The following is a 22,969-nucleotide window of genomic DNA, read 5'->3' as shown; positions in this document are numbered from 1 at the left end:
AGGTCCAAACTCCCCACTGCAGGCAAGGAGAAATCCTGTAGGGGACTGACCTGAGAGCAGCTAAAACACAACAGCAGAGTGCACACAGCACACATCAGAAAAACTTCCTGAAGTGCCAGGGCCAGGGCGCTGCATGACTTCTTCATAAATGCATTACTCTCAGAAGCAGGGAATAGCAGGCTTTCCTAACATAGAGAAGACGACCTAGGCAAAATATTAACATGGAGAAATTTATCCCAAAAGAAAGTACAAGAAAAGGTCATGGGATCTAATCAAAATATGTTTAAGTAATATGCCTGATTTTAAACCAAAACTATAACAAGAGATGAAGAAGGGCGCTATATCATAATTAAGGGGTCCATCCAACAAGAAGATCTAACAATTGTAAATATTTATGCCCCCAACTTGGGAGTACCCAAATATATGAAACAATTCATAACAAACATAAAGGAACTCATTGATAACAATATAATAATACTAGAGGACTTTAACACCCCACCTATATCAATGGATAGACAGATCATTTAAGCAGAATATCAATAAGGAAATAATGGCTTTGAATGACACACTAGACCAGATGGACTTAACAGATATATTCAGAACATTTCATCCTAAAGCAGCAGAATATGTGTTCTTTTGGAGTGCACATGGAACATTCCCCAGAATTCCCCAGTGCACATCCTGGGTCACAATTTAGGCTTTAACAAATACAAAAAGTTGAGATCATACTATGCATACTTCCAGGCCATATTACTATGGAACTTGAGGTCAAACACACACACACAAATATGGAAATGCCACTAAAAAATGGAAGTTAAAGAACATCCTATTAAAGAATGAATGGGTTAGCCAGGAAATTAAAGAAGAAATAGAAAAATACGTGGAAACAAATGAAAATGAAAACACAACAGTCCACTGGGATGCAGCAAAGGCAGTCTTACAAGGGAAATATAAAGCGATGCAGGCTTGTCTCAAGAAGCAAGAAAAGTCTCAAATACACAACCTAACCTTATGCCTAAGGGAGCTAGAAAAGGAAAAGCAAATAAAGCCTAAAGCCAGCAGAAAAGAAGTAAATAAAGATTAGAACAGAAATAAATGATATAGAAACAAACAAAAAGCAGTAGAACAGATCAAAGAAACTAGGACATGGTTCTTTGAAAGAACTGATAAAATTGATAAACCCTTAGCCAAACTTATCAGAAAGAAAAGAGAAAAGACCCAAATGAATAAATTATGAATGAGAGGGGAGAGATTACAAGCAACACCACAGAAAATATAAATAACTATGAGAATATTATGAACACTTACATGCCAAAAAATTGGGCAATCTGGAAGAAATGCATAAATTCCTAGAAATATGTAAACTAGAGGAAGAAATACGAAATTTAAATAGACCCATAACCAGTAAAGAAATTGAATCAGTAATCAAGTAGTTCCCAACAAATAAAAGTCCAGGGCCAGATGGCTTCACAGGCGGATTCTACCAAGCATTTAAAGAAAAGTTTCTTCCCAAATTGTAGCCTCCCCCCCCAAAAAAAAAATAGAAATGGAAGAAAAACTCCCAAACTCATTCTACCAGGCCAACATTACCTCGATTCCAAACTGGACAAAGATCCCATTAAAAAGGAGAATTCCAGGTCAATATCCCTGCTGAAGATGGATATAAAAATTCTCAGCAAGATACTAGCAAATAAAATCCAAGAGTACATTGAAAGAATTATTCACCATGATCAAGGGATTAATTCCTGAGCTTCAAGGGTGGTTCAATATTTTCAAATCAATCAATGTGATACAATGCATTAATAAAGAAAAGATAAGAACCATATGATCCTCTCAATAGATGCAGAAAAAGTATTTGAAAAAGTACAGCATCCATTCTTGATAAAAACCCTCAACAAAGTAGGGATGGAGGGAACATACCTCTACATCATAAAGGCCATATGTGAAAGACACACAGCTAATATCATCCTCAGTGCAGAACAACTGAGAGCTTTTCCTCTACAGTCAGAAACAAGATAGGGATGCCCACTATCACCATTTTTTAAAGATTGTATTTATTTATTTGAGAGAGAGTGGGAGAGAGAGAGACGGCCTGAGCAGAGGGAGAGGGAATGCAGACTTCCCGCCGAGCAGGGAGCTAAGTGAAATAAGTCCCTCAGAGAAGGACAAATACCATATGATATCACTCATATGTGGAATTTAAGATACAGAACAAATGAGCAAAGGGGGAAAAAAGAGAGCTAGATGCAAACCAAGAAACAGACCCTTAACTATAGAGAACAAACTGATGGCTACCAAAGAGGAGGTGGGTGGGGGATTGGGTGAAATAGGTGATGGGAATTAAGGAGTGTGCTTGTTGTGATGAGCACAGGGTGATACAGGGAAGTATGGAATCACTGTACTGTATACCTGAAACTAATATTACACTGTACGTTAACTAACTGGAATTATTTTTTTATTTTAATCTTTTTATTTTTGTGATGGCATTCCTGTAAATCTAAAGTTCATCTTTTCTAAAGTATTCTTTCAAGTGATTTGATTGGCCAAGATTCACTCATCAGATGTCCACTCTGCACCCGTGGAGGTTACACCCTTGCCCAGTGGATGTCTAGCTCTTCCTACTTCCATACCCTTATGCACACTAGTCCCTCCACTGAAATCTTCCTTATCCACTTTCATACTGTTGCAATTCTTCATATACACTGTGACATAGATGTGATGCCACTTCCTCCATGAAGCAAGCCTTCCTCTGATCTCTGCTGCAAAAAGGTACCTCTACTTTCTGAGAACTCAAAACATTAATTTGTACTTCTTCATGCATCTGTTCTTGTATGTGTTCTTCTTATGGGACCTATGTGCCCTAAATGGGTATTATGCATTTCTCGACATTATAAGCTGTATTTTATTTGCCATTTTATTTCCTGTAGGACTTAGAAGTATCTCACATAAAATGTAATGTCAATAAAATGTTCATTGACTAGTTAGCTAAAAATGGGATGATTAATAAGTACATTAAGACACATTCTTAAATCACCCCTTTTAAATTACTGTTTTTAAGTAGACTTATTTAAATAAAGGTAACATTGTTACCTTAAATTAATAATATTAATGACAATAGTACTGGATTGCCTCCAATCATTTTGAGGTCATTATATAAAACATATTTTCTTTTTTTTTAATAAAATTTTTTATAAAACCCAAAAAACAAAAACAAAAAAAGAAAGGAATGAAATAATTAAAATAACATTGTAGAAAGACAAATCTGGAAACTTAAATAATATGAACATTCAGGAGAAGAAAATAATTATGTAGTTTTTGTTTTGTCATATTCAAGTTGAGGTGAGGGGTTCCAAATCTGGACAATCACATTTCTTAAAAGGATGAACTTGATGATGATTTTAAATACTGGATTAAAAATATATTCCTGTATAATAGAAAATATTGTGCTATTACTTATAGTAATTTTATAATTAGGATAAGAGCTCATTAAAAGCTGTCACCATTAGTTAATGCAGACTCTGTGTGTGTGTGTGTATGCACGTGTCTGTGTGTTGAGAGGGAGGCAGAGAATGGGGGCTATGCCTGATTGTTTGATAGATGAGAGTGAGCACATCAGAGTAACATCTTTTCATCTTTTGCACAGGTTTATTATCTCATTACTGATATTGCCATCAGGATGACTTCTTGGTTTTATTCTATGCAATCTAAATTTTTTGTCATGATTTTCTCAATGGTCATCATGTCAATACGAAGTCTTAGATGGATGAAAATACATTACTTTGGGGGAAACAGTTAGTCTTTGTTTTTCTTCCTCTCTTTCATATGTATTTCAATGCCATGAAATCAGGATTAAACAGGGGTGGGGGCAAGAGTGGTGGGCATGATGATGTTGTTCGAAACGCTAATAGGACGTCTAGCTAAGTCCTTGGGTTTTAAATTCTATAGAATGAAATTCATATTAAGGTTACATTTTGATATAGTGGTAAGTGAACACATGATGATAAGAGTTTAGACATATCGATGATGGTATTATTAAGTAATTCCTGTACAGAAGTGAAAATAAAGAGGTAGGAAAGATACTCAGGTCAATAAAATAGGCATGAATAACAATAGGGAGTCATGAAACTCCAAGGTCTATTCAGGCAGTGGGAGTAGTATAAGTTGGGTACAAATTGAAGGAGATGAAGGGGTCAGACTTGAAGTTGGAAATACCTGTTATGGAGCCAGATTATAAGAAGTTTATAAGTGTCTTAGATTGTGAAAAGCTCATCGAGTTGTCTGGATTCTCTGCTTTATGAATTAGGACCACAAAATTTGGCTTACACATGCGAATGGTTTCTTAGATGATAATTTAGTCTATCCACAGACAAAGTGACTAATGCAGAGAAGGTTATTTTACATATTAATTTTGTAGTTATGTATACATAAGAGTTGGAATATATTTGATAATTTCCCCTGATATCTTCTTAGATTTTTTAAGAAGATTTTATTTATTTATTTATTTATTTATTTAAGAGAGAGAGAGAGCAAGAGTGAGCAAGCAGGGAGAACAGCAGAGGGAGAAGGACAAGAAGACTCCATGCTGAGCGCGGAGCCCAGTATGGGGCTGGATCCCAAGATCCTGAGATCATGATCTGAGCTGAAATGAAGAGTCCAACACTTAACCGACTGAGCCACCCAGGCACCCCTCTTCTTAGATTTTTTTAAAGGTATTTGATGACTCCAGAAAGATGAAAAGAGAATTGAAATCTTTTCAGAGTAAAGTAATATTCAGAAGATTACCATATAATGTATCTTTATTTTAATGAGCCATTTTAGAGTCTTTGTGAAAGAGGCTGGATTTACAGTGATTTAACAAGTATAAACAGATCTTCATAAACCTATAGGGAGTCTTTCTCAAGCAATTTTGAATTATTTCTTCCCCAAAATTATGTCAGTGGAAACTTAGAAGGCTATAGGATATAGCCTCCATATGTCCAAAAACATGAACCCACTAACATCAGAGGATCCCCAAATATATTTGAATGGATTTTAATAACATAGTAACATAGGTTAAAGCCAACAGTCTAAAATTTAAGAAAAGGCTAAGTATAAAATACTGCAAACTGGGAAGGAATAGTTGAAAATGTAGAAGAAGTTGTAGAAAAAATCCACAGAACAAGAACAGTGAAAAGCTTAGGAATAATTCACATAAAGTCAAAATAGAACAAAGCAAAACAAAAGGTTTCTTTTGACTGCAAGATTATTAAGAGGCAATATGTGAAAAAAAAAACTTTCAGTCTTATATGACTTAAAGAAGTGTAAGTCATAAGTAATTAGGGAGTGATATTTCAAGGGGATAGATTATATACAGCCTGATATCAAAAGTTGGCAATAGATTGTTAGGCAGAGATCCTGGCAAGATAGAAATCGTTTAATTGCTCCTGAAGGGAGATCTTAATAATAATAATAAAAAAAGGACACTTAATCTGGAAATGAGAAGACTATGGGGGCAATGGTGTATCTGTCTTTTAAAATTTTTAAAGGATATCACTTAAGGATCACATAGAGATGTTCAGTGCTGCTACAGAAAGCAGAATTTTGAGTAGAGGCTCTGAAAGGTAGATAGAAGTTTCAAAGAAGCCAACAATCAGGCATGTAGGTGTTACAGAGAAACAAAAGGTAGCCTAATATAAAGAAAAAAAAAAACTTTCTAACAAGGAGTCTTGTCCAAAATAACTTTGTAATTGTCCCAAGGGCATTCAGCAAGTTCTCCTCACATAGTCCTCATGGGATGGCCCTGGAGTTTGCCTTTGTTACAAAATTATAATTGACTTATTTTCAGTCCTCTCTCAGAGGGACTTCTTCCTCCAAAAACTTTATTCTAAAAACTTTATGCTACAATTCTCTGAAATAGTTTCATGGGACTGGAAAAATCTTCGACGACCATGAATTCTGGCTGCTGCTATTTTTGTAGGACGTCAGGGACTGGGGAGTTTTGTTACTGGTCTTAAATTTCTGTTTTGTGGCCATCTTCATTCTAAGGCCTGCAAAACATGTCAGCATGGAGGCAGAGATTTTCATGCAGGTTGATTTCTTACCTTCATTGGCTCTTATTTCAAATTTAGTAGGGAAATACCAATATTCTTAAAGAGAAAGATTCCTAGTCCATCATCCTCACTCAGTGTTCAGGAAGACTGATACAACAGGTTTTTGAACAAAATTATATTAAAGAAAGAGCAAACTTTAATAACAGGTAATGGAAAGTTATGGACCTATGGGCAATGGCACTAACAAAGAACATGGTCATACCATACTTAAGGAGGTTATTATTTTTTTGGGGGATTAAACATTGCTTGGGATGTTTAATTTTGTCATTGTCATTGATAGTTTTATTTTTAAAATACATCTTCTTTTCCAGATGAAAGGAAAAGAATTTGAATTTCTGTAGTGTCACATGAACAAGTTCACAAGATAGAAAAGAAATATAAGTTCAGGTAAGAATAATTAAAAAGAAATTGTATCTATTTTAGTCACTCAATAATATAGCCAAGGACATTTTATATATGGTTAAAAGACAGTTTTTGAGTATCAGAATGTGATATGCCATAAATTAAAAGTTATCAAGGTAAAAATAAATCTCAATGATTTATAGTCTATTGCTTGAAGAAAGACCATAACTAAATCAGTCTGGGAATATGATAACTGAAGTTTAAAAGATAAGTCTTAGTGACGTATATTCTAATATTTGTTTATCTCTCTTTTCCATTGCTTAGAGAACTTCACAATCATAAAAATCTTCCATCCTTGCTGTTTTGATTATTTTATACCTAGTATTGGCTATTTATCATTCATTTATGAATGGAGGGGAATCTTTCATCAGCCTTAGTCTACAATTTTGTATAAAAGTGATAAACAGTATTACTTTACTGTATGTTATTACTCTAGGTTAGAGCCATCTGCTTTTCCTTACAGGTACACTGATAACATTTTCTGAACCAAAAATTGTGACACAGTATGGTCAGAATGTAATATGGAACATTTAATGTCAGGATTGCTCTCAAAAGCCTGCCTATACTAAGGTTCCTACGGTCATAGAACCTCATAGCTAAAAGTTTTATTATCCACAGTTAAAAAAAACATGTTCTTTAAAGGCTAGCAGTGAATTTATTTGCTTAATACTGGACATTTAGTGATGCATTAAATAAATGTAGTTGTAATATTATAATAAATACCTCATACCCAGGATCATATCATGCCACAAAGCTAGTACTGTTTTCAGTTCTTTTTTTTCTTTATATTCAGTGCCAGGCACAATGCTTGGCCCAGAACAGGTACTCAAAAATATTAAATAAACATATTAATGGATAATCAGACAAATGAAAATGTATATTCTTGAAATATTGATAGTCGTTTTCATTGATATAGTATCAAAAAAATGACATGATTTGGTATAAGAACTTAAGATTTTTTCTTCTCCTCCTCCTTTGTAAATAAGACCAAAGGACAAGACCTACAAATCTTGTGTCTCTTTGCAGAAAGAAGAGTTACGAGTGAAAAAAGGTTAGCATGTCTTAAAAGGGCTTTCTATTTTCTTTAACTGTCCTCTTTTTCCCCATTCCAAACCAGCAAATGAGGATTGGTGCTTGAAACTGATCTGTTCAGTTTTTTGCCTAAAAAAAGCTTTGTTCTATTAGTTCTAGAATAAAATATCAGCATCTTCATGTGTGTTAAACTGTAAACCTAATTCATCCCCCTGCCTCCTAATAAAACCAAATTACTATACAATTACTTGAATGGATTTCCAAAAGTGGTGGGACAGTAGAGTGAAGACTTAGAATAGTGCTATATTTCATTTGTCATTTGTTCCTCTTAATTTGAATCTATATGAGTTAATTTCATGCCCTTCTTTGACAGAGTTGTTGGGAGAGGCAACAAATGAAAGAAGCAAACAAAGTCATGAAGGCTTTGGGATCTGAGGGATTTTTGTAGACAGTCAAAAAACAAAAATTGAGGGAGGATAGAGAGGAGAAATTCTGAATACTCTCTAATTTGGACTGCTACTGTATCAATCATATCAAGTTCAATAAAGACATTTTGTGGATCATTTGCTGGTTTTTCTTATCTGTACCTCTCCTTGAAAGCATAAATTACACTTGTTTTAAATGCTACCAAAGAAGAAAAGATGTGTGAGGTCATCCTTAATTGACACCAAGTGTGTTCTTTCATAGGAAAATACAAAAATATCTCACATTAACCAATGTTGCCTTGATTGCTTAGCAGGTAACCCCAAACCAAATAGGTTAATTTAGATATTTCTAGAAAATCAAATTTTAGTTTTAAAACTACTGAGCTTTGACCATCAGGTTAAGAGTTTAATAAAATGTGGGGCACCTGGGTAGCTCAACGGGTTAAAGCCTCTGCCTTTGGCTTGGGTCATGGGATTGAGCCCTGATCGGACTCTCTGCTCGGCAGGGAGCCTGATTCCTCCGCTCTCTCTGCCTACCTCTCTGCCTACTTGTGATCTCTGTCAAATAAATAAATTAAAAAAAATCTTAAAAAAAGAGTTTAATAAAACTTGCTCTTTAATCCAATACATTCTTTTTTTAATCATTTTTTAAAATTTATTTTCAGCATAACAGTATTCATTGTTTTTGTACCACACCCAGTGCTCCATGCAGTCCGTGCCCTCTCTAATAATCCAATACATTCTTTTTATACTTTGAAGTTTCTAATCTTTTCTCAAGTTTAGAAGTTGGAGATGACATGGATTTCTTGACAGATTTATACAGAGAAAAACAATATCAACAAACTTTACAGGATACAAATTATAAAGGCATCAATCACATTTTAGTTTTGCATTTAAATAAAATTAGACTTTTTCCAGAAGTTAAAGTCTGCTTTTATTTTTAAAGATCTCAAATAAGACCGTTAACTCCTTAGTAACTTACTTGCTGTTGTAAGAGCTCTTTTTGGTAGAAAGTTCATATTATCTTGAAAAGAACTTGTATCTTTCTTTTGCTAGATTAATTATTTTTACTGTTTTGAAGCAAAGTATTATTATAAAAATGAATATAAAATGATAAATGAAATTTAAGGAAGTGTCTTTTTCTTAGTATGAAGAGTTAAACATTAGTACTTTGAAATCACAAATGACGTCTTGCAAACCATCTGTATGACAAGATAGAAAGACATAAGGACATATCAGACTTTGTTGTATTGAAATTCACAGTAAACTTGAATACAAAATATTTCACCTTGAGTTCAAATTCTAGTTTCAACCTTAACCAGTTGTGTTGCCTTAACCAGTTTTTTTACCTTAGGCACGTTAAATATCTCTCATCTTGAATTTTCTCATGTGTGTAAACTTAATGGGACTTAACTTGAAAGTATTCTGTCAACTATAAGGTTTTTTTAATGTAAAGTATTATACGTGATGGTAGAGAAATAGTGGAAACTTTATCTGTTGACTTTCTATTATACTTTAAAACAGAAATTTGCCATGGGTGACAAGGGCGGAGACAACCACTCAGAAGTGACTGACTTCATTCTTGTAGGCATCAGGGTCCGTCCAGAGCTCCACAGTCTCCTCTTCCTACTATTCCTGATTGTTTATGGGATGGTCCTTCTGGGGAACCTTAGCATGATTGGCATCATTGTGACTGATCCCCGGCTGAACACACCAATGTATTTCTTCCTAGGCAATCTCTCCATCATTGACCTCTCCTACTCCACTGTGATTGTACCTAAAGCCATGGTCAACATCCTGTCTCAGAAAAAGACCATATCTTTTGCAGGTTGTGTGGCTCAGCTATTTCTTTATGCACTCTTCATGGTCACGGAGGCTTTTGTCCTGGCAGCCATGGCCTATGACCGCTTCATTGCCATCTGCAACCCACTCCTCTACACTGTCCGCATGTCAAGAAGCCTCTGTATCCAGTTGGTGGCTGGTTCCTATATCTGTGGCTGGGTCAGTTCCATCCTTCAAATCAGTGTAACCTTCTCAATGTCTTTCTGTGCTTCCCGAGTCATTGATCACTTCTACTGTGATTCCAACCCAATTGAGAAGATCTCCTGTTCCAATATCTTTATGAATAAGATGGTGTCATTTAGTCTGGCTGTGCTCATTATTTTGCCCACAATAGTTGTTATTGTGGTATCTTATATGTATATTGTGTCTGCAGTCTTAAAAATACGCTCCAGTGAAGGGAGGAAGAAAGCCTTCTCCACTTGCAGCTCCCACCTGGGGGTTGTAAGTTTGCTCTATGGGACTGTCTCCTTTGTCTACCTCACACCTCCAAGTAACCCTGAACTTCGTAAAGTGGCTTCAGTATGTTACATTTTGTTCACACCTATGCTGAACCCTTTAATCTACTCTCTAAGAAATAAGGATGTTAAAGATGCCATGAAAAAAGTCCTATGGAAGAAAAAAGTTGTACTTTAAATCTGCTTCCACCTGTTCTACTGTTTCTTGTACCAACTGATTTTGTCTCCTTGATCTTCTAGACTGAGGCATTTAAAGCTCAGGTTTATTTAAAAAAACAAAAACAAAAACAAAAACAAAACACCCCCTCAAGGAAAAATGCACCTCAACTGTTTTATTCCACAGCATTAATAACATCCTGTAAAGAAAGCTCCAAATAACATATTCACTTTTTCTCAAGGCAATGTTAAATCTGAAAATTCTGGACACCATGGAAATCTGCTTCATTTCTATAAAGGGTTATGTATTTCTCAATCTGTAGGCAATAATATGTTATGCAAATGGGGAAGTATAGAATTTTATAGTTTTGCTTCCCTGTGTAAGTAAAATAGAAATGCAGAAAATACCTGATATAATGATTAACTTAGAAACTGTGACCCAATGGTTTATATGCAAATGGTAGTTAGTATAAATGTTAGTGTTATGCTTTGTTTTCCACGTCAGGCAAAAGATAAGAGAGCATGTGGATATAAAGAGGAGGAAAGGGAAAGGTAGAATAACCAGTGATCTTTGTTGAATTAAAGTGGCCAAAGAAGAAACATGTGAAAATTGCATTATTTTGTAAATTAAGACATTTTATTTGATTTTCTTTGAATGACACAGTCATCTCTACTTTTCTATTATACAATGAAAACATTTTAGGATGTTTATGATATTTTACAACTCATGCTCTCTATGTTTTGGATAATATGCAGTTAGTGAAAGCATCATATTGAAATGAAATTAGCTTGAGAATCTCAGTTAAAAATATCATAAGGCCTTACAATAACTTTAATGAGTGTGTGCATGCATGTGTTATGTTTGTGTATGTATGAATGTGTGTATTAGCTTGGTTAAGGAGTAATAAAATTGTTATTAGTGCTAAGCATCAGATGTCAATTGAGAGAAGAGTGGTTAATGCAGCAGTAACCCACACATTTGACAGGTATCAAAGGAAGCCAAGTTCTAGAGAAAATCATAACAGGTCACAATTTTTACAAGTGCTCTAAGTAATACTTCAGCAGAAACAGTTAATGCTTAAGTCCAAACAAAATCAAATGTGGAAAAAAGCTAAACCTAAGAAATAAGATATAGTGACCAGTGTTGTCCACATACTTGGCATTGTGAAAGCCTAAAACGTGGGTATCTGATTAGGCCTTTTTTTTTTCTTTCAGTTTTTGTTTAGATAGCAAAGCTTTCTTTGATGAATGCACAGGCATTCATTTTGTGGGCTAACATTTATTAGGGTTAGAGATTTGATTAATAATTATATAAGAAAGAGATCAGCAAAATTATTTTAAAATATCAAGGTTATATTTATCCCCTCCTCCTCAAACCTGTGGATCTACCATTATTTTTGGTACTCAGAGGCAACCATTTAATTGATATTTCAGAAAAACATTATTTGAGAGCAAAATAAGAATCCAAATCAGCTTGGGAAAGTGATCATTGTCCTCGATTATTATTAGTCTGGAAAATACCCTTTTTAGGTTTAGGTTTTATATATTTCCATTGGATGCCCATTACTGTTAGAGTGTCACTCTGTTGTAGACCTAACAAGTGCAGGTTACTAAGAACTGTTGGGAAAAGGCAATAGAATATTGGATAAAAATACAGCCTAGATTCCTTTGCTTTAGTTTTTGTCTGGTTGATTCATATTTCCTGTTTTGTAACCTTAACAGATAAAAGTATTCCAGTGTATAACCTCACAAGTGGCATTGCTGAAACCACTTTAAATGTTTGAAGGAATCTGGGAAAGTTGAAAACCAAGGCAGCATACTTCCAATGGTGCTCAATAAGGTCTTTATAATTTTCTTTCAATTTCCATAAACACTTTCTTTGGTAATTTTTTTTTTCTGGGTCTTCTATGAAAAGTAGTGCCTAATTTACATAATTTATATCTTTCTTGTTACTTGTGCCATCAAGATGCCATTGGAACATCTCAATGTCTTACCAACCTTGTGTTGGCTTTCACTGATGAATTGTTTTTTTTTTTTTTTTTAAATGATGCATGGATTGCTTATGAAACACTGCTACATCCAAGAGACTTTGAAGATTACATTCTGCAACAAAGACATCACAAGTTGTTATTTAGGGGTGACTTTAAAATTGTACACAAAAATCCACATGGAGAAATCTTTTAATACTGATACCATCTTGAGAGGCTGAAGATTGAACTCACTTTCTCAAACACTGTTAACTTATTTGTTGTGTTGTACTGCAGGATTCATCTTTCTTGATTAATAAGTTTTTGGATATGCACATATATTAATTGCCTTATAACATCATGTATTGCATTTTGTCTTTAAATTTTATGTATTGTTGATGGTTACCTAATATTTAGTGTAATGATGCAGAACTTTGGTGAAGGCATTTATAATAATATTTTCTATTGCCAGGATGTTAACATTCTCTGACTCTGATAGTTGTAAATGGTAATTAAGCACTGATTTGAAATTCACTCACATAGGTTAAAATGACTACATTAAGCATCTGTGGACAAGCACCCAGAGCTTGCTTCAATGTCTTTTCCTTAAGATAATTTCCACTTCTTATTATGAGATTTCACCTTTTTACGATGATTGGAGAAGCTGAACTGATTAGATATTGTAAAATATGGTAATGTTGGGTTGACATTGGATTGTTTGTTATACTTATTCTCGCATGTTGATCATCAGGTGTCATTTTGTCCAGTCCCCTGAAAGCAATGTTGGTCATAAAATCAGTAAAAATTTTGAATGTGTGTAAGCTATTATTCTAGAGATCTGAGAGGACAAAGCTACTTACTTGTGAAGCCTAGCGAGGGAGAGGAAGAGGGAAGAGATGGGATAAGAAAAAAGCAATGTATGGGGTGCCTGGGTGGCTCAGTGGGTTAAAGTGTCTTACTTTGGCTCCGGTCGTGATCTCAGGATCCTGGGCTCGAGCCCTGCATTGGGCTCTCTGTTCAGTGGAGAGCCTGCTTCCCTTCCTCTCTCTCTGCCTGCCTCTCTGCCTACTTGTGATCTCTGTCAAATAAATAAATAAAATCATTAAAAAAAGAAAAAAAAGGAATGTATCCTAGAAGTGAACACATGAAAAATGGAATTAGTTTCAAAGTAATTTCTTAATTATTTCAATTTTGTAAACAAACAAAAAAGGAAAACAAGAACTTTAACCAAATACTGATTTTCCTATTTGTTCATTTTTATGAAATATGGCTTCTAGGGTTTGAAATAGTTTCTTTTACCCTTACCAACATTTAAAAATCATCTATTTATTTACATTGTTTGGCACTGGGACAACTTCCATCAGTTTATTCAACTGAATGTCTTGTACTTAGGTTGCTTTTGTGGCATAAATTAACTTTGGATGACTTAAGCAAAACCTAAATAATTAGACATGCAAATTTTGTTTGGTTCTGTCTGCACATCCACAATTGTAAGGCTGGAAAGGGTGAGTTGTTTAGTCAGCATTACAGGAAATTAGAAAGTGAGAAATCGGCAAAGAATTTCTAAATAGGATCTAAATATGTTTAATCCCATGCTATTGGAAATATTTACTGCACAAAAGTTCAGTGGTGGAGGGAGTGGAATTTAACTTTAATGTCTCACATCCACATCCTTAGAGAGAAGTATCAAGATGTTTTGGAAGCTAAGGGTTGTTGCTCTTGTCACTGAGGACGGGAAGATTTTCTGATACCTCAGGGGCACCTAACCCGGGTGTATGAGACCAGAACATCAATGGTTAATCCTCCTCAGCATCACTGTCTCCTAAAGAGATTGAATTTAAGTTTTCTCAGTGTTATTAGTGTCCCAATTTCTTTAGAGCCATCCATTATTAATTTGTGGGTTGTACTTATCAATCCAGCAAACCGTTAAGACTATTTGCATGAATCAGCACATTAATTTAAAAATCTCTGGTAAGTACAAATTCTACCCAGTATCTATCTCACCACTAAAAGAGCCCTCAAAATTCATTCATGTCAACATATTTTGCATTTTGCCAGGATGTATCAAAAAAACAGTCAAATTTTAAAGCCAGTCTTTTACAAATTCTGCCTCTGCTTTGGAGCACTATTCCTTTCTCAGCATGCTGGGTTCTGATTCTGGTAACTGCACTCATGAAAATTAGGAGTAGGATGGATGTAAAGGGAATTTAGCTTCTTTCAAGAAATGTCCTCAGGAGTCCTAGCGTCTTAGAGCAGGTAGAAAATAGCTCCATCAAGGAAATGAGTGGGTTTGTTTCCTATGCAAATGTGGTTGGGGTAGAGTGTCAAAAATATCAGGATATTCAAATTGTTGCAAATAATCTACATACCCAGATGTCCAGAGTTTATTTGTGTAAGAGATGTCAGAGGTATGAATTGAGATATTTTGTAATCAGCAAAACCAAAAAATCATACTCTCGGGTTTAAGTTTTCTGCTATTTTAATCTTTGCAGTTCAAAATATGAGATTAACGGTGACAGAAATTTCCTATATAAGGGTGTGATTTATTTATTTATTTATTTTTAAATTTTATTTATTTATTTATGAGGGAGAGAATGAGAGAGAGAGAGAGAGCACACAAGAGGGAGAATGTCAGAGGGAGACACAGACTGCCTGCCGAGCAGGGCACGTGATGCAGGACTCCCTCCCTGCACTCCGGGATCATGATCCAAGCCAAAGACAGTCGCTCAACCAGCTGAGCAACCCAGGTGCCCTAAGGGTGTGAATTTAAAAATCTGAGCTTAATTTTTAAGTTAACAGAAGTACTTATACTATGTTGTAGTCTTTTAGTCAATCATGTCATACTTTTATCTCATGACGCTGACTATAAGGTTTATCACATTCTTGCTTTCATGGGCACATGATTCCTTTTAATTAATTAATGTCATAAGTTAATAGATAATTTTGCCACAAATGGTATGAATGTTTAGGTTCTATTCCCAATATAAAATGGAGTTTCTTTTCTTACAGTTTTGGCTAATTTTACCTGATTCAGTTATATCTGTGTACTCTGAAATCAATTTGACTATTTGTTTAGAGTTTTGGGTACAAGTAATAAAAACTAAGTAACCTAAGACAGAAAGTTATTTATTAGAAAGGTAAGAGTATTGGTGACATACAGAATTGATATGCAGAAGAAAAAGATTTAAAATAAGGTAACACTAAACACACTGCAGAGAATGAAGTAGGACATAGAGGTGTGGTATTTCAGGGACCCTTTGGAAGAGAATGTCACAAGTTAGAAATCGTGTTATTATCTGAGTCACTCTGCTGACTTCAAATTCTGGTGAGGAAGCATTTTCTTGACCTTTCTCTGTTATGGGCCCATCCATTCACTAAAGGAAGATGGGATACCTTGACTGAGTCCAGTAGACTATCAAACTGGAAACTGTTAATGCCTCAAAAATAAATCAGACATTGTTGAGAAAGAGGAAATGGAAACCAGATAGAAAAAAAAAAAAACAATACATAGCCATGATACAGTTTTAATTCTCAATTCTTGGAGGACATTCTAACTGGGTGATGCTTAAATAATAATAATTTTGTCAGAAAATTATTATTATTGGGCTGCCTAGCATTTAAACACCTTGCTCTATTTGGGAAGCTGCCCATGTACAATTATTGGTGGGGATGCACCCTTATTCCTTTTATGGAAATCTGAAGATTGAAAAGCTTATCTCTCTGTTCCTGGAAGCTAGGTCATAGGTATATGACCAGGAGTCAGATAATTTGATGCTTTTGCCTGGGACTTTTGAATTTGAGAGAATAATGGTAAGAAAACTTAACAGTTTTAAATGAACACTATTGGTAAAAATGACAGGATCTAATGAATGAAAATCTTTGCCCTTTTGCTTGTGGTGCTATTTCACTACCCTGTATTATTGATGGTGACACAGGGTGGTTCCCAATACTGAGCAGCATGTTCAAAATTAGTTTCTACTCACTTTGTGAGTCAGGTTTTTTACCTTTCTGTGAATTTTGTAGGTTTCCCATTTTTTAACTTTTAAAAAAGATTTTATTTATTTATTTGACAGAGATCACGGGTAGCCATAGAGGCAGGCAGAGAGAGAGAGAGGGAAGCAGGTTCCCTGCTGAGCAGAGAGCCGGATGTGGGGCTTGATCCCAGGACCCTGGGATCATGACCTGAGCCAAAGGCAGAGGTTTTAACCCACTGAGCCACCCAGACACCCCTAATATATACAATTTAATGAATTTGGAAATATGCATAAACTAGTGAAGCCCTCACTATCATCAAGGTTGCAAACATACCCATTACCTCCAACAGTTTCCTCCTGCCCCATTGTTTTCTTGACTTTTTTTTTTTAAGATTTTAAAAATTTATTTGACAGAGATATAGAGAGCACAATTAGAGAGGCAGGCAGAGGGATAGGGAGAAGCAGGGTCTCTGCTGAGCAGGGAGTCCCATACAGGACTCAATCCCAAGACCCTGGGACCATGACTTGAGCGGAAGGCAGCTGCTTAAACAGACTGAAACACCCAGGTGCCCCTCTTTGGTTTGGTTTTGCTTTACTTGTTTGTTGTTGTCGTTTTAAGATTTTATATATTTATTTGAGACAGAGAGAAAGAGCAGAATGAAAGGGTAGGCGAGGGGAAGAGGGAGAAGCAGATTCCTCACTGAGCAGGGAGCCTGACTTGATCCTGGGACCCTAACTAAGATCTGAGCTGAAGGCAGACGCTTAACCAACTGAGCCACCCAGGAGCCTCTTGGTTGTTTGAATGGTGAGAATAATTAAAGATCTACCTTTCAAAAAATCTGAAGTGTACCATATGAATTGTAAACTATAGGCATTTGCTAAGCAAAATAAACCAGCCACAGAAGAACAAAAAGTTCATGATTCCACTTGCTGAGTTATCTAAAATAGTTAAGCTTATAGAAATAGAGTCAAATGGTGGTGGTTGTTAGAGGCTAGGGGAAAAGAAAATGGTGAGTTGTCTCCCAGGTGTCAAGCAACAGTTATGCAACATGAGTCAGTTTTAGAGATCTGTACAGCATAGTGCCTATAGTTAACAATTCAGTATTGTGCACTGAAAAATTTGGTAAGAGGCTAGATCTCATGCAGTATGTTTTCCCTACTTCTTTAGCCATTCTTTTATTGTTGAGTATTCACTTTGTTTATGTTTTCGCTACTAATAAATATCTTTCTGCACACATAATTATGTACTGCCAGATTGCTTTTCTGTATGAAACACATTCCCAAAAGCAAAATTGTTAAATCAAAACTTTTATGCATTTCCATTTTTGTAGATGTTTAGTAGATGTTTCTTAATTGTTTTCCTTAAAAAATATGTATCATATGTCATATTGCATGGAATGCGTGCATCTCCTTGTCTTATATCACCACCAGCACTGGGTGCTAGCAATCTTAATTTTGTCAATCAGATGGATGAAGAATGCATTGCCCACAGTACTGTTGCTCTAGGACACTTCCAACATTTTTGCTCTTATTGTTCTAATATTTGCATGTGTAACTTAAACACAAGATATAGATACATTGTTTTATAAATTCAGTCAGAAGATATTTGCCATTTGACTATAATAGTTAGGCAATTAAATTTATTATAGCTCTGATTTTTGGATTTATTTCTTTGACCAAATTTTTTAATCCCTGTTTCTGTGTGTCTTCCTTTTTCTTTTTCTTTTGAATTGGTTATTTTTAATAGATTATTTTTAGTATTATTCCTAGAAATTTCCACAGGCTCATTTAACCTAACAAGGGCCAATTACTAAATGTTTATCATTTTCCTAAACAATACAAGACATTAGAACTCTTTAATGCTGTCATTTTTTACTCCGTTGCTTTCACTTAATTTTAGTCTTATTTTTGAAATTTATATAACATTACATAATACTATTTATTTACATTTATCAATCTATTTAAACATTTCTTTATTCACCATTCTTTTTTTATTTTTATTTTTTTAAAAGATTTTATTTATTTATTTGAGAGAGAGAGAGAATGAGAATGAGAGATAGAGCATGAGAGGAGAGACGTCAGCTGGAGAAGCAGACTCCCTGCTGAGCAGGGAAACCAATGTGGGACTCGATCCTGAACTCTAGGATCATGACCTGAGCCAAAGGAAGTCACTTAACCAATTGAGCCACCCAGGCATCCTATCATTCTTTTTTTAAATTAATACATTATTTGCTTCAGTGGTACAGATCTGTGAATCATCAGTCTTACACAATTCACAGCACTCACCATAGCACATACCCTCCCCAATGTCCATAACCCAGTCACCCAATCCCTACCCCCAGCAACCCTCAGTTTGTTTCCTGGGATTAAGGGTCTCTTATGGATTGTCTCCCTCCCCAGTCCCCACCTTGTTTCATTTTTTTCCTCCCTACTCCCCAACACCCCCCGCCCTGCCTCTCAAATTCCTGATATTAGAGAGATCATATGATAATTGTCTTTCTCTGGTTGGCTTATTTTGCTTAGCAAAATACCCTCTAGTTCCATCCACGTCTTTGCAAATGACAAGATTTCATTTTTTGGATGGCTGTGTAGTATTCTATCATGTATATATACCACATCTTCTTTATCCATTCATCTGTTGATGGACATCTAGGTTCTTTCCATAGTTTGGCTATTGTGGACTTTGTTGCTAGAAACATTTGGGTGCATGTGCCCCTTTGAATCACTACATTTGTATCTTTAGGGTAAAGACCCAGTAGTGAGATTGCTGGGTTGTAGGGTAGCTCTATCTTCAATTTTTTGAGGAAACTCCATGCTGTTTTCCAGAGTGGCTGCACTAGCTTGCATTCCCACCAACAGTGTAGGAGTGTTCCCCTTTCTCTGCATCCTAGCCAGCATCTGTCATTTCCTGACTTGTTAATTTTAGCCATTCTGACTGGTGTGAGGTGGTACATCATTGTGGTTTTATTTGTATTTCCCTAATGCCGAGTGATGTAGAGCACTTTTTCTTGTGTCTGAGGCCATCTGGATGTCTTCTTTGCAAAAATGTCTGTTCATGTCTTCTGCCCATTTCTTGATTGGATTATTTGTTCTTTGGGTATTGAGTTTGACAAGTTCTTTATAAATTTTGGATACTAGCCCTTTACCTGATATGTCATTTGCAAATATTTTCTCCCATTGTGTCAACTGTCTTTTGGTTTTGTTGACAGTTTGCTGTGCAAAAGATTTTGATCTTGAAGAAGTCCAAATGGTTCATTTTTGCCCTAGTTTCCCTTGCCTTTGGTGATGTTTCTAGGAGGAAGTTGCTGTGGCTGAGGTCAAAGAGGTTGTTGCCTGTGTTCTCCTCAAGGATTTTGATGGATTCCTTTCTTACATTGAGGTCCTTCATCTATTTTGGGTCTATTTTTGTGTGTAGTGTAAGTAAATGGTCCAATTTCATTCTTCTGCATGTGGCTGTCCAGTTTTTCCAACACCATTTGCTGAAGAGACTGTCTTTTTTTCCATTGGACATTCTTTTCTGCTTTGTTGAAGTTTAGTTGACCATAGAGTTGGGGGTCTACTTCTGGGCTCTCTATTCTGTTCCATTGATCTATGTGTCTGTTTTTGTGCCAGTACCATACTGTCTTGATGATGACAGCTTTATAATAGAACTTGAAGTCTGGCATTGTGATGCCACCAACTTTAGTTTTCTTTTTCAACCTACATCTGGCTATTCAGCGTCTTTTCTAGTTCCATATAAATTTTAGGATTATTTGTTCCATTTATTTGAAAAAAAAGATGGTATTTTGATAGGGATTGTATTAAATGTGTAGATTGCTTTAGGTAGCATGACATTTTCACAATATTTGTTCTTCCAATCCATGAACATGGGATGTTTTTCCATTTCTTTGTGTCTTCCTCCATTTCTTTCATTAGTACTTTATTGTTTTGTTAGTGCAGATTCTTTGCCTCTTTGGTTAAGTTTATTCTAGGTATCTCATGATAATGGGTGCAACTGTAAATGGTTGTAAATGGGATCACTTCCATAATTTCTCTTTCTTCTGTCTTGCTGTTGGTGTATAGAAATGCAATTGATTTCTGTGCATTGATTTTATATCCTGACACTTTACTGAATTCCTATATGAGTTCTAGCAGTTTTGGAGTGGAGTATTTTGGGTTTTCCACAGAAAGTATCATATCATCTGCAAAGAGTGATAGTTTGATTTCTTCTTTGCTTATTCGGAAGCCTTTTATTTCTTTTTGTTGTCTGCTTGCTGAGGCTAGGACTTCTAGTACTATGTTGAGTAGCAATGGAGATAGTGGACATCCTTGCTGTGTTTCTGACCTTAGGGGAAAAACTCTCAGTTTTTCTCCATTAAGAATGATATTTGCTGTGGGTTTTTCATAGATGGCTTTGATGATATTGAGGTATATACCCTCTATGCCTAAACTTTGGATAGTTTTGATCAAGAAAGGATGCTGTACTTTGCCAAATGCTTTTTCAGCATCTATTGAGAGTATCATATGGTTCTTGTTCTTTCTTTTATTAATGTATTGTATCACGTTGATTCATTTGTGAATGTTGAGCCAACCTTGCAGCCCAGGAATAAATGCCACTTGATAGTGGTGAGTAATCCTTTTAATGTACTGCTGGGTCTTATTGGCTAGTATTTTGGTGAGAATTTTTGCATCCATGTTCATCAAGGATATTGGTCTATAATTATTGTTTTTGATTGGGTCTTTTTCTGGTTTTAGAATCACAGTAATGCTGGCCTCATAAAATGAGTTTGAAAGTTTTCCTTCTATTTCTATTTTTTGGAAAAGTTTCAGGTGAGTAGGTATTAATTTTTCTTTGAATGTTTGGTAGAATTACACTGGGAAGCCATCTGGCCCTGGGCTCTTGATTGTTGGGAGATTTTTGATGACTGCTTCAATCTCCTTACTGGTTATGAGTCTGTTCTGTTCAGGTTTTCTATTTCTTCGTGGTTCAGTTTTGATAGTTTCTATGTCTCTAGGAATGCATCCATTTCTTCCTGACTGTCAAATTTGTTGGTGTAGAGTTGCTCTAATATGTTCTTATAATTGTATTTCTATGGTGTTGGTTGTGATCTCTACTCTTTCATTCATGATTTTATTTATTTGGGTCCTTTCTCATTTCTTTTTGATAAATCTGGCCAGGGGTTTTTCACTCTTATTAATTCTTTCAAAGAACTAGCTCCTAGTTTCGTTGATTGGTTCTAGTGTTCTTTTGGTTTCTATTTCATTGACTTCTGCTCCAATCTTTATTATTTCTCTTCTTCTGCTGGGTTTAGGTTTTCTTTGCCATTCTGTCTCCAGCTCCTTTAGGTGTAGAGTTAGGTTGTGTACTTGAGACCTTTCTTGTTTCTTGAGTAAGGCTTGTATTGCTATATACTTTTCTCTCAGGACCGCCTACACTGTGTCCCAAAGATTTTGAACAGTTGTGTTTTCATTTGCATTTGTTTCCATAAATTTTTAAAGTTCTTTAATTTCCTGGTTGACCGATTCATTCTTTAGTAGGCTTTTTAGCCTCCATGTATTTGTTCTTTCCAACTTTCCTCTTGTGATTTACTTCTAGGTTAGGAGAATTTTGGTCTGAAAATATACAGGGAATGATCCTAGTCTTTTGGTACTAATTGAGACCTGATTTGTGACTCAAGACCTGATGTATTCTGGGGAATGTTACTTGTGCACTAGAGAAGAATGTGTATTCTGTTGCTTTGGGATGGAATGTTCTGAATATATCTATTATGTCCATCTGGTGCAGTGTGTCATTTAAGGCCTTTATTTCCTTGTTAATCTTTTGCTTAGATGATCTGTCCATTTCAGTGAGGGGGGGGGTGGTAAATTTCCCTACTATTACTGTATTATTGTTGATATTTTCTTTGATTTTGTTCTTAATTGATTTATATAATTGGATACTCCCATGTTAGAGGGATAGATATTTAAAATTGTTAGATCTTCTTGTAGGACAGACCCTTTAAGCATGGTATCATGTCCTTTCTCATCTCTTACTATAGTCTTTGGCTTAAAATCTAATTGATCTGATATAAGGATTGCCACCCCAGCTTTCTTTTGATGTCCATTAGCATGGTTAATTTTTCTTCAACCCCTCAGTTTAAATCTGGAGGTGTCTTTGGGTCTAAATGAGTTTTTTTGCAGACAGCATATTGATGGATCTCTTTAGAAATAAAAAAAAAATTAAAAAAAGCTAATGAATCAGAGGGAGCACAATAGTTATCAATAATTATTTATATCATCACTTCTCACTCATTACTACAATGTCATAATGGATTACAACGAAAGGGAGCAGCCTTCTTAAACTCAAAATGATCTTTAGAGTACAAAATACTCTTTTAAAGTTTGTTTTCCTTCTAAATTTGGGAAATTCAATGGGGAAAAACAGTACCAAAAATATTATCAAAGTTGGCTGCTCATGAAATGGATATTCAAGCATAGGTCATAGATGTTTTGAGATAAGATTGTAATCTTAACATATTAGTTTCTGAGAAAAAAATAAATTGTGCCAAGTTTATGGATGGTGCTTCATGTGATATGAGCACTGGCAGGAAATGGACTGCTATAGCAACATTCTAGTCCAACACGAAGTTATTTCCTAACGACACTTGT

General features: G+C 35.3%; 1 protein-coding gene across 1 annotated transcript; it reads left to right on the top strand.

The window, feature by feature from the left end:
- Positions 1-9,481: 9,481 nt before the first annotated feature.
- LOC116878791 (olfactory receptor 9K2-like) lies at positions 9,482-10,423 on the top strand. Its single transcript, XM_032876533.1, has one exon. It carries the CDS (start codon positions 9,482-9,484, stop codon positions 10,421-10,423), a length of 942 nt encoding a protein of 313 aa, XP_032732424.1.
- The last annotated feature ends 12,546 nt before the right edge of the window (positions 10,424-22,969 follow it).

Source organism: Lontra canadensis, unplaced genomic scaffold, assembly GCF_010015895.1.
Source record: "Lontra canadensis isolate GAN:19392208 unplaced genomic scaffold, GSC_riverotter_1.0 scaffold59, whole genome shotgun sequence".
Taxonomy (NCBI): Eukaryota; Metazoa; Chordata; class Mammalia; order Carnivora; family Mustelidae; genus Lontra; species Lontra canadensis.
This window is presented reverse-complemented; position numbering and strand designations above follow the sequence as displayed.

Excerpts from the sequence above, each read along its gene's own strand:
- LOC116878791 (XM_032876533.1), top strand. The coding sequence starts at position 9,482 with ATGGGTGACAAGGGCGGAGACAACCACTCAGAAGTGACTGACTTCATT.